Source organism: Anolis carolinensis, unplaced genomic scaffold (assembly GCF_035594765.1).
Source record: "Anolis carolinensis isolate JA03-04 unplaced genomic scaffold, rAnoCar3.1.pri scaffold_8, whole genome shotgun sequence".
Taxonomy (NCBI): Eukaryota; Metazoa; Chordata; class Lepidosauria; order Squamata; family Dactyloidae; genus Anolis; species Anolis carolinensis.
The window spans coordinates 17,464,628-17,482,632 of record NW_026943819.1 but is presented as its reverse complement, the minus strand read 5'-3'; the positions used below and the strand labels follow the sequence as shown (position 1 = coordinate 17,482,632).

Here is an 18,005-nt window from a genome sequence, read left to right as displayed (position 1 = left end):
TTGGGAAGTGTTCGACTTGTGATTTTGTGATACGAAATCCAGCATATCTATCTTGTTTGCTGTGTCATACTATGTCGTTTTATCAATAATAATAATAATATAAGGGCTGCCTTATTTTCCTACCTATTCTATCCATTGAAATGGGCCGAGATCTTGTTTTCAGTTGTTGTTATTGTGTGCCTTTGAGGCATCTATGACTTATGGTGACCCTGAGATGAATCCATCATGGGGTTTTGTTGGAAAAATATATTCAGATGTGATATGCCTTTGCCTTCCTCTCGACAGTGAAAGTGTGACCAAAGTGCAAATTTGAATCCTAGTCTCCAAAGTCATACTCTAATGCTCAAACCACTGGCTGTCTTTATTCACCATATAAAGCCTGCAGAAGGAATCCAGATCCCTCTATTTAGTACACATTAAAATGTCTTTCTCTTTCATATACTTTCAGGAATTTCAAAACAAAGCATTTACTTAATCACTAGAGCAGGCCTGGGTAAACTTCAGCCCTCCAGGTGTTTTGGACTTCAACTCCCACAATTCCTAACAGCCTACTTAGAGGGAAGAAACAATAGAACCCTAACCACAAAGGATTAAAGGAAGTCATCGTATTTTTGTGTGTTTTTGTTTTGTTGTATTTTTCTTTTCTTTTCCTCCCCTTCCTCTCCCTTTTCCCTTACCATTTCCCCTTCCCTTTTCACTTTCTTTCCTATACCCAGTGTTGTTCCCACTCTTTCAATGTTTATAATTACCCAATAAAAAAATAAAAAAAAACAATTGTGGGAGTTGAAGTCCAAAACACCTGGAGGGCTGAAGTTTACCCAGGCCTGCTCTAGAGGGTTTTCCATTCGCTGCTGGAAAATGGGAAGTTTGCTGGGCTTGAAAAAAAAGATCTGAATAAGAACCACTCTGTGCAAAGGAAGTATCCACAGTTATGCCTCTTGTCACTCAAATTGTGGGCCATCTATTAATATCACAGGGAGATTTAGACCTCAACTAGTCATAATGGGCTTCTTGGTCTCCTAGCATTCACTCTAACGGGAAGCAAGGCAGATCTATATATATAAAAGGGTAATGAAATTTCGGCCTAGGACAAAACAACAAAACTACACAACCCAGAAACACTAAACTTGGCAGCACAACCCCTCATCCATGCCTCTATGTTCATACAACAAAAAAAAAAGAAAAATAAAGTCCTAATTAGAGGGAGAGGAATAATTGTTTTTAGCCAATTGCTGCCAGTTAGAAGGCTAAGCTCCGCCCACTTGGTCTCCTAGCAACCCACTCAGCCAGGCAGAGTTAGGCTTCACTTAAGGCCTCTTCCGCACTGCCTATAAAATACAGATTATCTGATTTTAACTGGATTATATGGCAGTGCAGACTCAAGGCCCTTCCACACAGCTATCTAACCCATTTATAATCTTATATTATCTGCTTTGCACTGGATTATCTTGACTCCACACTGCCATATAATCCACTTCAGTGTGCATTTTATACAGCTGTGTAGAAGGGGCCTCATATAATCCAGTTCTAAGCAGATAATATAAGATACTTTATTTCCCATACCACCATACTTCGCCACAGCAACGTGTGGCCGGGCACAGCTAGTATTATATAAATGACATTCTCACAGGTCTCTTCCACACAGCTGTCTAAAATCCCACATTATGTGCTTTGAACTCTGGGTTATATGGCAGTGTGGACTCAGATAACCCAGTTCGAGGCAGATATTGTGGATTATCTCTTAATATCTCTTAATACGATATAATAATAATACAGTATAATAATAATAATTATATATTATATTTTACATGTAATATTACCAATAATATTACAATATATTGATACAGTACAATATAGTAATTTTATTACCAGTATTGCACTATGCTAATATAATATTGTATGTACATTTAATTTGTAAGCCGCTCTGAGTCCCCTTCGGGGTGAGAAGGGCGGCATATAAATGTAGCAAATAGATATTTATTTATTTACTTATTTATTTACAGTATTTATATTCCACCCTTCTCACCCCGAAGGGGACTCAGGGTGGATCACATTATACACACATTGGGCAAACATTCAATGCCCATAAATACATCAAACAGAGACCGAGACAGACAGACACAAAGGCAATTTAACCTTCTCCTGAGGGAATGTTCGATTCTGGCCACAGGGGGGAACAGCTGCTTCATCATCCACTCTGACAGCACTTCCTCATTCCAACGTCGTAAATTAGTTAAACTTGCCTCCCCACTTTTATAAGTGGTACCTTATTTCCTACTTGATAGATGCAACTATCTTTCAGGTTGCTAGGTCAGCAACGAGAAGGGGCTATTTTTAATTTTTAATTGACGGACGCTCACCCCGCCACGGGCTGGCCTCAAACTCATGACCTCATGGTCAGAGTGATTTATTGCAGCTGCTAACATCCTGCGCCACAGCCCGGCCCCATAAATAAATAAATATTAAGGGATATAGGGCTGTGCGGAAGGGCCCATAGTGTCAGGCCCCTTCCACACAGCTGTATAAAATCCCACATTATCTGCTTTGAACTGGAATATATGGCAGTGTGGACGTAGGGCCCTTCCATACACTGCTATATCCCAGAATATCAAGGCCGAAAGTCCCATGTCATCTGAGTGTGGACTCGGATACGCCAGTTCAAAGCAGATAACGTGGGATTTTATTTAGCTGTGTGAAGGGGGCCATAGCTTCCAGTTGTGTCAAACCGGGCGCGTTTCCTAAACTCTGGCCCTTTAGGCGTTTTGGACTCCAACTCCCAGAATTCCAGGCCATTGCCCAAGGCAGAGGAGGCTTCTGGGAGTTGAAGTCGGAAAACCTAGAGGGTGGCAGGGCGGTGCCTGAGGCTTCCATTTGCCCCGCCTTCAACGCAGGGGGCGGGGTCGGCGCAGGCGCAGGAGTGACGCCATCGCTTCCTCTCGGCGCCTTCCTCCAATCGCTGCTGTGTTGCTGCTGACGTCAGTACATGGCGGGAATCGACTGTAAAGACGAGCAGGTAAGTGCTTGGTTGAATGGCGGCTGCGTTTTTCTACCTGTACCCTGTTCCTCCTCCTCCTCAGGCCTTTCCTTCTTCCACTTCTTTCCTGACAGGATTCCTGCGCCCTCATATCATACTATTGCTACGATGTTATCCTTATTATCGCCCAGTATCGCATCATCTTAATATAACCGTGTTACATAGTGCTGTTATTGTATAATTGTATCCCAGTTGTATTACTAAGTATTGCATAATGGTGATGTAGTAATATAATAATATCTTATATTAAAAGTATATTATTGTATGTTAGTCATATCAAGCAAGCAAGCAAAACTTTACTACGGTCCAAAGGCCTAATGTGTATGTTAGTAATACAGTCATATTGGTATATAGTAATAGTATTGCAGCTCACAACAATTAAATATCATTACTAAATACAGTAGAGTCTCACTTATCCAACGTAAACGGGCCGGCAGAATGTTGGATAAGCGAATATGTTGGATAATAAGGAGGCATTAAAGAAAAGTCTATTAAACATCAAATTAGGTTATGATTTTACAAATGAAGCACCAAAACATCATGTTAGACAACAAATTTGACAAAAAAGTAGTTCAATACACAGTAATGCCATGTAGTAATTACTGTATTTACGAATTTAGCACCAAAATATCACGATGTATTGAAAACGTTGACTACAAAAATGCGTTGGATAATCCAGAACGTTGGATAAGCGAGTGTTGGATAAGTGAGACTCTACTGTAATAGTATTGCAGCTCACAACTATTAAATATCATTACTAAATATAGCATAATAAAAATATGACAATATTTATTTATTTACAGTAGAGTCCCACTTATTCAACATAAATGGGCTGGCAGAATGTTGGATAAGTGAATATGTTGGATAATAAGGAGAGATTAAGAAAAATCTGCCAACCTAGCAGTTTGAAAACATGCCAATGTGAGTAGATCAATAGGTACCGCTCCGGCGGGAAGGTAACAGCGCTCCATGCAGTCATGCTGGCCACATGACCTTGGAGGTGTCTACGGACAATGCTGGCTCTTCGGCTTAGAAATGGAGATGAGCACCAACCCTTTTCCTTGATCCCTCCTTATTATCCAAGATATTTGCTTATCCAAGGTTCTGCCGGCCCGTTTAGCTTGGATAAGTGAGACTACTGTATATACAATATATTATATATTTATAAATTATAATCACACACACACACATATAAATTAGCATAGCATGTTGCTATGGCACAAGAGACAAGATAGAACTATCTTCCTGGCTCTCAGGTTGGTAAGATGTCTTCCTGGCCCCCTCCTTCTTCACTCTGGCCCCAGAGTAATATAATATAACATATTATAAGTATATTATTTTGTGGCAGTAATACAGTCACATTAGTATAACTACTGTAGCGCCCAACAATTAAATATCATTACTAAATATAGCATAATAGAAATATAATAATATAACAACATCTAATATTATTGTATGTTGGTAATACAGTCGTATTAGTATAACTGTATTGCAGCTCCCAACAAATACGGTAAATATAATTAATAAATATAGCATATTATAAATATAATATGTTATACATACAGTAGAGTCTCACTTCTCCAAGCTTCACTTATCCAAGGTTCTGTATTATCCAAGGCAGTCTGCCTTTTAGTAATTGTTTTTGTACTAAATGTTGCAATGTTTTGGTGCTAAATTTGTAAATATAGTAATTACTACATAACATTACTGTGTATTGAACTGCTTTTTTGTCAATTTCTTGTAAAACATAATGTTTTGGTGCTTAATTTGTAAAATTATAATGTAATTTTATATTTAATAGCCTTTTTTCTTAATCCCACCTTATTATCCAAGATTTTTGCTTATCCAATGTTATTCTGGCCCATTTATCTTGGATAAGTGAGACCCTACTGTATATTATTGTATGTATAATGTTAGTTATACAGTCATAATGGTACAATAGTGTTGTAGTTCACAACAATTAAATATTATTACTAAATACAGTGTATTATACATATTCTAATACAATAACATATAAGTATGTTGTTGAAGGCTTTCATGGCCAGAATCACTAGGTTGCTGTGTGCTTTCTGGGCTGTATGGCCATGTTCCAAAAGCATTCTCTCTTGACAATTTGCCCACATCTGTGGCCGGCATCCTCAGAGGTTGTGAGATCTGTTGGAAACTAGGTCAGTGAGGTTTATATATCTGTGGAATGTCCAGATATATAGAAAGAACTCTTGTCTGTTGGAGGCAAGTGTGAATATTGCAGTTGGCCACCTTGATTACTTTTGAACAGCCTTGAAGCTTCAAAGCCTGGCAGTTTACTGTCTGGGGGAATCTTTTTTTGGGAGGTGTTAGCTGGCCCTTGCTAGTGGTAACTAGTGCTTCTGAAAATGGAAGTCTTACAATATCTGTTGGTTGTCCTCTACACAACATTGCAATTGCTCTACTGTATGAAATACCTACTATGTTCTTCGTTGCATGTTAAGGAAGAAATGCCATTTCAAAACATATGTTTTGATGGCCATACGGTTGTCCTTTTTCTAACTCCCTTTTCTAAATCTGTAGAGTGTGTTCTGTTCATCATCATGGCAGTGCCTTTTGTAGAAGATTGGGACTTGGTGCAAACCCTTGGAGAAGGTGCTTATGGAGAGTGAGTATGTACAGCTTAGGTAACAACATTTAACACAGGAGTTAAAGTATAGCTTTGAGACTATAAATGAAATGTATGTGTCTTCAAGGCTTGACTTTGAAGAAGCTGGGGGTGGCGACGGCTGACAGGGAACTCTGGAGTGGGCTGGTCCATGAGGTCACAAAAAGTCGGAAGCGACTGAATAAACAATAACAATATGTGTCTTTAACGTATTCATTAACTTCTCAGTATCAGATTACAAGAATAAATACAGCAAATTATGAAAACTAAAATGTCAACCAATTGTGCCAGTACATGTTACTGTTCTTCTACTGGGAAAGAGTGGGATGGAGCAAAAAAAAATTGCTTTTTGTCTGTACCTTTGTGTTTTAGAATGACACATTATACTATGGATGGCAGACAAGGTTTAATACGTAATTTTAGCAATGATTTGTAAGAAGAAATGTTTTATGAATCCCTGTTCTCCATTTCCCTGCTGTAGAGTTCAACTGGCAGTGAACAGACGCACTGAAGAAGCAGTTGCAGTCAAAATTGTTGACATGAAGCGTGCCATTGAATGTCCAGAACAGATTAAGAAGGAGATCTGCATCAACAAAATGTTGAGTCATGAGAACATAGTGAAGTTCTATGGCCATCGGCGAGAAGGCACTATTCAGTATCTTTTCCTTGAATACTGCAGCGGAGGGGAGCTGTTTGACCGAATAGGTACTAACGATGGTGCATCCTGGAGTTGTTTTTAGTAGTGGGACTTTGATAATGTAGGAACATGAGTTAACTGAAATCTGCTGAAACAGTATTAAATTAAACTATATCTGACCACTTGACAAAACGAAGTCTGACTGCTTAACAAAAGCATTTTGTGTATTTTAAATACTATTGCATCATGCATCTGCATTTTCAGTGTTTGAGTTTGACTGTTGGACTCTTTTAGGGGCTTGTCAGTATATCCTTAGCCTGCAGCCATTGCTGGAGGTTGTATGGCTCAACAGATGTAACTGAAATGCCACTTCAGTGAGATCTAGTTAGAATGACCAGCGGTAAAGAATCATAGGACTGAAGAGCCATACGTTCACTGGACTTGCCTTCAATTAAAATCATGTTATGCATTTAGTAATTTTTATTCTATTAGATACTAAATGATGATATGATGTCTTTATATAGAGCCTGATATAGGGATGCCTGAAGCAGAAGCACAGAGGTTTTTTCACCAGCTTATAGGTGGTGTGGTAAGTTTCTTTATACTGCTTTTTTCAAAATTCTAATTCGTTTGTAAGTCGGAATGGCTACTTTTAAAAGTGTAACATATATATATAGTAGGGAAGGGTTAACACGCTTGTGGGGTTTCATTTGCTGTGTGTGCCCCTGTTCAGAAGAGTTCGCCCCACTTTCTGTCCCCTTGATAATTGGATTCTATAAAAATTTGGCTTGTTGTGGAAATAATGATTGGTGAAAAGCTTCAGTGGAGACCCCTTTTCCCTATGATAATAACTCTTCCAGGGGCGAATTTCCTTTCCTAAGGGTAGATTTCTCTCGCTTCCTGATGTCTAAGCCCTGTTCTTAGTTGTGAATTGAATGTTTGTAACTCGAAAACTGCCTGTGCATATTGTGATTGTTTATGTCATTTTTTTAAAGGTCTACCTACACAGCTTAGGAGTAACACATCGGGATATTAAGCCTGAGAATCTGTTGCTGGATGAAAGAGGTAAAAGAGAAATGATTTCCCACATGTGTGTTGTGTGTGTGTTTGCCTTGACCTTCAGTGTATGGTTAATCCATGCCTTTCCTAGTATTTTCTTTGGCAAGGATCACTTAGAGGTGTTCTGTTTTCATCTGGAAATGCAGCCTGCCTACCCACTGAAGTTCCACAGGTGTGGGGTTACTACTTAGTAGGTCCTGTCTTGTGTATTTGCCAACCTCACTGGTTTCTCCAGCAAGTACAGGACATTAGTATTTCTGCATAAGTGTGTTTTGAAGTACATTATTTACTTATGGAGACAGTCTTGTTCCTTTGCTCAATCTCAAAAATGATTCCCTTGTGTTACAGTATGCATGTGTTTTGATCAATTTTATTTGAATGTACTTTAAACAAAAATGTTGAAGAGGTAGAATGATCAATGGTATAATTGCTTTCCTATTGTGTTTGCTTAGATAATCTCAAAATATCCGACTTTGGCCTAGCAACTGTGTTTAAATACAATGGACGTGAGCGTTTGTTGAACAAGATCTGTGGCACGTTGCCATATGTTGCACCCGAGGTCCTTAAAAGAAAAGAATTCCATGCAGAGCCAGTTGATGTTTGGTCTTGTGGAATAGTACTCACTGCTATGTTGGCAGGAGGTAAGAACTTTTGCTAAAGTTTGAATGTAGTTGTCTCATAAAGCTAAGGATTACTGACAGTTGTTTTCTTTTCTGGCAGAATTACCATGGGATCAACCTACTGAAACTTGTCAAGAATATTGTGACTGGAAAGAACAGAAATCATATCTTGCACCATGGAAGAAGATTGATTCATTACCACTGGGTATTTCATTGATTTACTGATCCTGCATCTGTTTTGTGGTTTAATAGCTTTCTGGTGAAACTAGAGAAGTACTTCATTTTGGTCCCAAGCATTTTAAAGAAAGGATATCAAATCTGTATTTTCTCAAGGCAGGATATCTCATTTTAAATATAAATTACGTTACTAGCAGTCTGTGGACTATTTCTAAAGTTGTTGACCTTGTATAACAAATATTTTGTTTTATTTCTTTGCAGCTTTGCTTATCAAAATATTAACTGAGAACCCAGCATCCAGACTGACCATAGCAGACATTAAAAAAGACAAGTGGTACACCAAACTTTTACAGAAAGGTGATTTTTTAAAAAAAATTCTTTTTCAAATGTTACCACAGTGACAGACACATCTGTGACATCGCATATCCACATAACAATGTAACATATAGTATATATAGACTGTTGCATTTGACAGCCCCGTATATTTTAAAATTAGTGATCCAAAGCTATTTTAATATTAACTGAGGATAGGACTTTACCTACAAGACAATGATGTGGGTCCTCCAAATGTTGTTTTGTACTTGGTATTATTATGTAGCAATCCTGCTAGTGGTAGAAGATTATGGAAGTTGCAATCTGGAAGATTACATGTTCCCTATCTGTGCTGGAAGATTTCTTTTGCTGTTTCTTTCCGTTGCTCATTGGTCTCATTTCTGAAGTATTCTTCCAGGGCAAAATGTACATGTCAGTTGTTCTGGGATGATTATGTTCCAGGATTGTCTTCATTGTTGTATAAATCCTTACTGTATTGTCATTTTTAGTGGGAGCACTGGTCTGAATGAAATTTCTAATATGAAAAGTACATCCCAATCTGCTTTTATAGATATTGATGATCATTGTGTGAATTTTGCAGATAATGATTTTTGCACAGTTGATCCAGGTATTAATGAATCCTACATGGATGTTCTTGAGTTTAAGTCAATTAATTCAAGCATAAATGAGTCTATTTTTAAAGGATGTTGAGAATGGTGATGGATAGAAGCAGAGTCTCCCTTCCCGTGTTTGGGCTCCACACATTTTTCAAAAACCCAAAGAGGGCTTGCATTCTTCTTCTGGCACTTAGAAGAAAGATAAATAAGACTGCAAATAGCTTGTTCATGAAAGCTGTTGTCTAGCGTCCAAAACAACATGAGAGTTAATATCTAAAAATTATTTTCAAAATAATAGTGACAGTATATCTTTCTCTTTAGGCATAAAACGGTCTCGGATCTCCACAGAACCCTCTGATTCTCCAGGAGTTTTTTCTAAGCACATTCGATCAGATACTGACTTCTCTCCAGTGAAAGACACACACAGGTGAAATGCCTTTGCTTTATTGTCTTCAGCCAATATTTATATGGGTTTCTGTGAGTTTTTGGGGCTGTATGGCTGTGTTCCAGAAACATTTTTTCCTGTTGTTTTGCCTGCATCTATGGCACACATCCTCAGCAGTTGTAAGGTCTGTTGGAAATAGTCATGTGGGGTTTATATATCTGGAATGTCTAGGGTGGGAGAATAATTAGTTATAATTATTACATAGTATATCAGGCCTACATCTGCTTCTTACATTGTGGATCCCTGTCCCAAATGGAGTCCTTTTAGCTCAGTGCTGGGGTCATGAAAAAATTGGCAACAGTACTTAGGCAATTCCTCATTGTCTGAGTATGATGGCCTTCCAAATTCTTGGAAGACACCTGTGTGTGAGTTTTTTTTAAATGTGTGGAGGTTGGTGTACAGCCGATCAACACACAGCCTTCACAGAGTGAGGGGTTCCAACCAGTGGCACACTTAACACTACAACGGTGGCTTCTCAATCTGTTGCAGCCTTCTTCCGCCTTCATAGACTTTGGCAACATGTTACAATGGCTGTTGGCACAGTACAAGGTTTCCAGACATGTTCACGAATCTGTTAGCAACAGCATGCATTGTTTATAGTGCAGAGCATGCTTCAGCTTTAAATTAAATCAGCCTGCTTGGCAAGTCTTGCAAATGCTAATGTATTATCAGTTAATATTTGGTTTTTGTACCTCTTTTATACACCTATATACCTGGGGTCCCATTGATATTTTTCAAATGGAAAATCAATGGGACCCCAGGTATATAGGTGTTTCATCATAGATGAAAAAGTTCAAGGAGCCTAAATCAGTCAGTGCAAGTAGCTGTAACCCTTGTGCGAGAATATGAGTTCATTGTGCACTGTAATAATGCAGATATTGTTTTCATTGTTGCAGTGAGGAAAGAAGGACCTATTCCAATTCTCAGCCAGAACCTGGCACTGGCCTATCCTTTTGGGACAACAGTCCTGCCAATATTGACAAGCTAGTGCAAGGCATCAGCTTCTCCCAGCCAGCCTGCCCGGAACACATGCTGCTGAACAGCCAACTATTGGGCACTCCAGGCTCCTCTCAGGTAATCTTGAGCAGTTAACTACTGTGGCTTTTCTGTTATAATAATAGAAGAATAGAGTTGGAAAACAACCCAAGAACCATCCAGTCCAGTCCCATTCTACATGCAGAAACATACAATCAAAGCACCCCCAATAGATGACCATCCAGCCTCTGTTTAGAAATCTCCAGAGAAGGAGACTATTGGACTCGAGGGTAACATATTTCATTGCTGAATGACGCTGGATCCTTAACTTGCCATTATTGAAACTTGTGCTAGCACAATTGGTTTTCTTTCATTTCTTAAATTTCCCTTTTCTTTTTTATCTACTTATAAAAACTATTTATTTGGTACAATCAGAAATTATGCTTATCCCTCTTTTATGCTTATCCCCAGCCTAAAAGTACATAAAATTAATACGATGTATTTATATTACAGTAGAGTCTCACTTATCCAACACTCACTTATCCAACGTTCTGGATTATCCAACGCATTTTTGTAGTCAATGTTTTCAATATATTGTGATATTTTGGTGCTAAATTTGTAAATACAGTAATTACTACATAACATTACTGCGTATTGAACTACTTTTTCTGTCAAATTTGTTGTATAACATGTTTTGGTGTTTAATTTGTAAAATCATAATCTAATTTGATTTTTAATAGGCTTTTTCTTAATCCCTCCTTATTATCCAACATATTCGCTTATCTGCTGGCCCATTTATGTTGGATAAGTGAGACTCTACTGTATCTGTAAAGTTCACGTAGGCTGAGCCATACTAGTCAGGTTTGTAAATACTCAGCATGCATCTAAAAATAAGAATTGCTGAAACAAGTTGAATAAATACCAGGTGAAAAAATACTGACTTCATTTGGGGCTTTAATCATTTTGATCCAACCCTTTCATCACAATGCATCATTTTCATGAAGAGCTTTGCTCAGTTTGCGTTTTAAAATCATCTTTGTTTGAAGAGAATAGTACTTTTATAAATGTTGTAAATAAATAAATAAATGTTCCATCTTTCTTTCTCTTCCCGCAGAATCCATGGCAGCGCTTGGTGAAGAGAATGACCCGGTTCTTTTTGAAGTTGGATGCGGAGCAGTCGTATGAGATCCTGAAGGAGGTTTGCGATAAGATGGGCTACATCTGGAAGAAGGGCTGCACAAACGAGGTATAACAGAGGAGACGACTGTAGTGATATTTAGTCAGGGTTATTTCAGATTTCGTTGCAAGCCTTTGGAGGAAAATAATTTTCCCAATAAATGTGTTGTTTTTCCTTCAAAGGTTACCATATCAACAACCGATAGAAGAAACAACAAACTGATTTTCAAGGCAAACTTAGTAGAAATGGATGAGAAAATTCTTGTGGACTTCCGTCTGTCTAAGGTATACCAAATTAAGGAACACATTTCATTCTAAGAACATTGAAAACACATTTTTTCTGTCTCAACAACTTAGCTCACAGTTTGTGTAGTTTAATTCCATGTACATATATATTTTGTTTTTATTAGAATGGTGCACTAGGCAATTAAGCTTAAATGTAGGGTTATGTTTACCATTTTCGGTATTGCCTTCTGTAGAGTTTGCTGTCTTTTTGTTTGCTTAAGTAAAAGATGCCTCGGCTTTCTTTTTCTTTGTAAAATGTTAACAAGGCATTATTATCTATCATGTCTTTTTATTACACTCCTAATTATTTTTGTATACTTATATTGACAAATATATAAAATACAATGCTTTTTACATTATTATTATTATTATTATTATTATTATTATTATTATTATTATTATTTCTTACCCACCCCTCCTCGTGTCTTGGGGAGAAAGCACTTCATTGATTGTAGCCCCTTATTTATGGAATGCCTTGCCAGTTGAAACTTGAACTATCCGAGACCTACTTGCCTTTCAGAAAGCCTGCAAAACCTTTCTCTTCCGACAAGCATTTGATGGGTAAAAAACTCAGGGTTATGTCTGTTCTTATTGTTATTTCAAAGCTAATTGTATTGTTTTAATCTATTTCTGTAAACTGCTCCGAGCCAAATTGGGAATAGCGGTATACAAGTCTAATAAATAAATAAAATAAACATTATATAAAATACATATATTAAAACATATTTTATGAAATACATATACTAAAATACACAGAACAAATTAAAGTAGGTTAATCACAAGATGTGAGTTTAAAGTTCATAGTTAAAACTGACTTGGTAGGCCTACTGGAAGAGATAAGTGTGTTTCAGATGTGTTTTTAATCCTGATTTACTTGCTATTCATCTGTTTAATTTTCATTTAGATTGATCAGATTTCCCCAGGTAGGATTCCTTCAGGCAGGAAGCAGGCAGGCTTTGAACCTGCCATGCTATTCAATGCTAAGGTGCCCAATTGCAGCATTCACACTTGCCTCCAATAGATAAGAATGAAACGTCAGGAGAGAATGCTTCTGGAACATGGCCATACGGACTGAAAAACTCACAGCAGCCCAGTTTTCCCCACTGTTTGTTTTTAAAGTATCATTTATTCCACAGGAAACGATGCATTGATCTATACTGATCATTCATTCAGATGTAATTTTCTGCATTTTGGTGATAATGCTGCTTCTCTACATTCACTCTTTTTGATGCATTTTCTTTTCTCTATGCAGGGCGATGGTTTGGAGTTCAAGAGGCATTTCCTGAAGATCAAGGGGAAACTGGTCGACGTTGTCAGTGCGCAGAAGTTGTGGCTCCCAGCCACATGATTGCACTGTGTTTTGGGAACAGATCCATCATAATTCTGCTAAGGGACAGTTATTCTAGCCATGCCCTGAGTTTTAGATACTCAGTGGAATTCTCTTTCGGTTTTCAAATGACAGCTGTGCAAACAGTCTGCATATACTGCTGGATAGCGACTGTTGCAAGTTAGGTAAAGAGAGGTTTGCCTGGATACATCGCCGGTTATGATCATGTTGCTTTCTTCTGGGTTTTTGACTTGATTTTTTTTTGGCAGTGTGATTACATTTTTTTTCTCGAGTCATCTTGACCCCGAGGCTTGGCTTGACTTCTATTTTTTTTCAAAGTGTAAAACAAACTGAATATGTGGGTGGGTTGGGGAGTCAAATCTTTAGAAGAGCTGCAGATAATCCCAGCCCTTTTTTGGAAATCTAAACAACCAGTTTTAAAAACTAAATGTGACTGGGACTGAGGAATGGATCTAGATGGGGGTCCTTCATAAATCACTTTCTGTAGTTGATTACTTTCTGAATGAAGTGACCCAGTTCTGACGTTTGCTTTACAGATTGACTTGCCTCCCTCTAAAGAAAACATAAAACAGTGAGCCATTTTAATACTGTTCATTTCTCACTGATATATTTTCAGGGACCAGCTCTTTCTCACAATCCAAATACATTCATTAAGCCTTTGGAATAGAAACAGGCCGTGAAGTGAGAAGGATAAGCATCTTCTCCCATCTCATCACTTTTTCTTCAATTCCCATACAGATGTGAAATACATGTTAATAGTGCCTTAGCTATTCCTCGAACAGATGGCAACCATGTGTCTTAACTGTGATTACAATTACATGCATCAGTGAAAAATAAGGTGAGCCAGAAGCCTTGCTTTTTGAGCATGCTTCTGACTGATTCAGTTTTTAAAGCATTTGTAAAGAAAAAAATAATAAAGTGTCTTTAAATTGAAAGCAATTGAATGACTTAGAATATATTACGTTGTAAGCAATGTGTATTGCATCATACTGACTCAAAAAGTGGGAAATCTTAGAAATTGCCATTTATTGCAAAGTTTGAGACATAACTCCCTTGCATAAGAAACACAGCTTTCTAAAATTTTGATGCATAGAAATAAGGAATCTCTATACAGTAGAGCAGTGCTTCTCAACCTGTGGGTCCCCATGTGTTTTGGCTTACAACTCCCAGAAATACCAGCCAGTTTACCAGCTGTTAGGCTTTCTGGGAGTTGAAGGCCAAAACATTGGGGGACCCACAGGTTGAGAACCACTGCAGTAGAGCAAACTGATACATATATTATTATTATTATTATTATTATTATTATTATTATTATTATTATTGTGTGGTTTTCTGGCATTGTATATTTTTGCCGGTTCTGTGACTGCTCATTTGTATTTTGATTCCGTAGCTCACTTGTCGATGGATGTCCAGAATCAGCAGCATCCATCGCGGTCCTTTTTATCCTGGGCGACAACCGAGCCAGTATAGACTTGGTTTTGGTTTGATTCTCCATAATACTAATGGGTTAGGTGCTCTTGGTTTCACTCCTCAACTGAGGCCTCTCTGGCTTGGTTGGACCTGCCGGTAGTTACACTACCGCCAGCACAGCCCTCAGTCATCATTGGAGTGGTTAAGCCCCCCCCCTCCCCCCACGTCAAGGTGGAAAGTTCCTTGACAAAATTGAAGGAAAAGCTGATAAGGAGAAGACCTGGCTCTGGCTCACGAATGGGACCCTGAAGGAGACAGAAGGCCTGATTCTAGCAGCCCAGGAGCAAGACATCAGAACAAATGCAATTAAAGCCAAGATTGAAAAATCAGCTGATGACCCAAAATGCAGACTGTGCAAGGAAGGTGACGAAACCATTGATCACATCCTCAGCTGCTGTAAGAAAATTGCACAGACAGACTACAAACAGAGGCACAACTATGTGGCCCAAATGATCAACTGGAACTTATGCCTCAAGTACCACCTCCCTGCAGTAAAGAACTGGTGGGATCACAAACCTGCAAAAGTATTAGAAAATGAGCACGCAAAGATACTGTGGGACTTCCGAATTCAGACTGACAAAGTTCTGGAACACAACACACCAGACATCACAGTTGTGGAAAAGAAAAAGGTTTGGATCATTGATGTTGCCATCCCAGGAGACCGTTGCATAGACGAAAAACAACAGGAAAAACTCAGCCGCTATCAGGACCTCAAGATTGAATTGTAAAGACTCTGGCAGAAACCAGTGCAGGTGGTCCCGGTGGTGATGGGCACACTGGGTGCTGTGCCAAAAGATCTCAGCCGGCATTTGGAAACAATAGACATTGACAAAATCACGATCTGCCAATTGCAAAAGGCCACCCTACTGGGATCTGCACGCATCATCCGAAAATACATAACACAGTCCTAGACACTTGGGAAGTGTTCGACTTGTGTTTTTGTGATACGAAATCCAGCATGCCTATCTTGTTTGCTGTGTCATAAAATAATAATAGTAATAATAATAATACTTTATTTATATTCTACTCTATCTCCCCGAGGGGACTCAGAGTGGATTATGGGTACATAATATATGGCAAACATTCAATGCCATTATACAAGTGACAGTGACAGTCAGTGCATAAACAGGCAGGCTTCCCTCTTTCATTTCTGGCATCTGGAGTTTGTGCTCAACTCAGCCATGGGGAGGTGCTGTTCCATTTCATGCTGAGGAGCCTGTCAATCAAACCGCCAACATGTTTTTCAGGGGCACCTTTTACCTCCCCGCTAAAGCGGTACCTATTTAACTACTCACAATTGTTGTTTTTGAACTGCTAGGTAGGCAGAAGCTAGGCTGATGGCGAGAGCTCACCCCCACCCACGGCTTGAACTGTCTGCCTTCTGGTTGGCAAGATCTTCTGTAGCTGGCAGTTTAATCTGCTGCGCTACCCTTTATATGAGTAACATGAGTAAATGGGTCACTCTGAGTTCCTTGTAACATACTGCCAAATGCACATGTATGTTAAGATTGTAGTATAATTGGATGACATGTTTCATTGGTAATAATAGCATTTATTAAATATACAAGCAGTCCCAGTGTTGGAGAATCCAACTTACATTGACTCATAGTTAAGAACTGTGGTGAGACTATAGGAAGTGAGAGGAAATATATCGCTAGGGAGGGAAATTCATTCCAGGAACAGTTATTATCATTAAAAGGTATCTCCAAACCTTGTTTTCAAAATCTAATCGTCACGGAGACAAAAAGTGAGGTGAAACCTTTTGAATGGGCACAGTCTTTAAAAAAATGTTACAGGGGTGTTAAGCCTTCCCTGTGCTATCCAAAACACACACTTACACACACATATATGGCTGGAATTAACTTAAAAATGTGCTTATTCTGACTTACACATTCAACTTAGAACACACCTACAGAACCTATGGAACATGAACGCTGGATCTGCCTATATCTCTGTTTCTCAGTGACTTCTGTTTTTGGCACTTCTAGTGCTATTTCCCTTTCACTTAGTTACTGTTATTAGAACCTATAAGCAATAAAATTTGCAAGCGCTGTGGGGAGAAGCAAACTTTGCTGAAGCCAATAGTCCCCTCATCTAAATGCAGGGCATTTGAGATAAATATTTTTTGGTTAGTCGGAGTGTGGTTTTCCATCTAAATGCAGCCCCTAACCTGCCACATTTTTTATTTTTATGGTGAGATTTTTGATCAGCAGGAAAGATGATGTTGTCTACAATTTCAAGGTTTCCTGCCCCATCTAATTTTAGTTGCCATTTTTATCATAGTGCCCCCCCCCCCCCCCCGTGACAATACATTTTATGAGCCATCCTTGTCATGAATATTTGGGAGTAGCTGATCTTGCTTGGAGAAATATAACAGATTAACTTGCACTTCAAAGTTACTGGTACATGTTTGGTTAATAGCTATTCTGTCTTACATTATGTTCCTTGATCAAAACCTCACTTATTTGGATACCTTTGCAGTGTCCAAATCCTAATTATGTGTGGAACACAAGCAATGCTGAGGTTCATTTGCTACAGAACAGTAAGAAATCAACGCCTTTGCCAGAACTTCATGAAACATTCCAGTCCTTCTTGATAATATTCAATATTGACGATAAGAGGTGGGTGAGTGAGAACCATTACAGGTACAGAATTGAAAGAGTTTGTTAATAACTAACACAATTTTTGCTGAATTGAAAGAACTAGAAAAATAGGAAAAGGAGCCAAAAAGAGCAGCCTCTAGACTATTTTTCCTCGAACCATCAAAGGGTTATATTATTTCCATGTTTAGATCTGGCTTGAGGGGTTATTTTTTCTTTCTCTGATTGACCTTTCAGCATGAAGACTCAGATAAGCAAGGTTCTGACTCTTGTCTTTTCACTGATATTCTCCTTTGCAGCAGGTGAGTCTTTACATGGAGTGGGGAATAATCATGGTGGGGGGAAGCATGGCAATGCAGCCAATTCAGAGGATTTTTTAGCTGGATCAATGTAGGGCAGTGATGGCTAACCTATGACACTCATGTCAACACTGACACGCCTAGCAATTTTTACTGACACGCTGCCGCATGCAGATTGATTGGGTGACTATGTCTTTTGTGGCCAAATTTGGTGTGATTTGGTCCAGTGGTTTTGTTGTTTACTACATGGGAATTATGCACATTACTATATATATATATATATATATATATATATATATATATATCATATTATCAA

At 38.5% G+C, this 18,005-nt stretch overlaps 1 protein-coding gene and 1 long non-coding RNA gene across 2 annotated transcripts in view; one reads left to right on the top strand and one right to left on the bottom strand.

Annotated features, from left to right (window-relative positions):
* The window catches only part of LOC103280178 (uncharacterized), a 111,966-nt gene that overhangs the window by 59,166 nt on the left and 34,795 nt on the right, over nt 1–18,005 (bottom strand). The window lies entirely within an intron of this gene.
* chek1 (checkpoint kinase 1) lies at nt 2,892–14,255 on the top strand. The gene is made up of 13 exons (XM_003225711.4): nt 2,892–3,013; nt 5,585–5,669; nt 6,151–6,374; nt 6,831–6,895; nt 7,302–7,371; nt 7,818–8,006; nt 8,086–8,190; nt 8,424–8,519; nt 9,413–9,518; nt 10,433–10,610; nt 11,626–11,757; nt 11,871–11,972; nt 13,225–14,255. Exons 2-13 carry the CDS (start codon nt 5,605–5,607, stop codon nt 13,318–13,320), a joined length of 1,428 nt encoding a protein of 475 aa, XP_003225759.1. The 5' UTR covers nt 2,892–3,013; nt 5,585–5,604; the 3' UTR covers nt 13,321–14,255.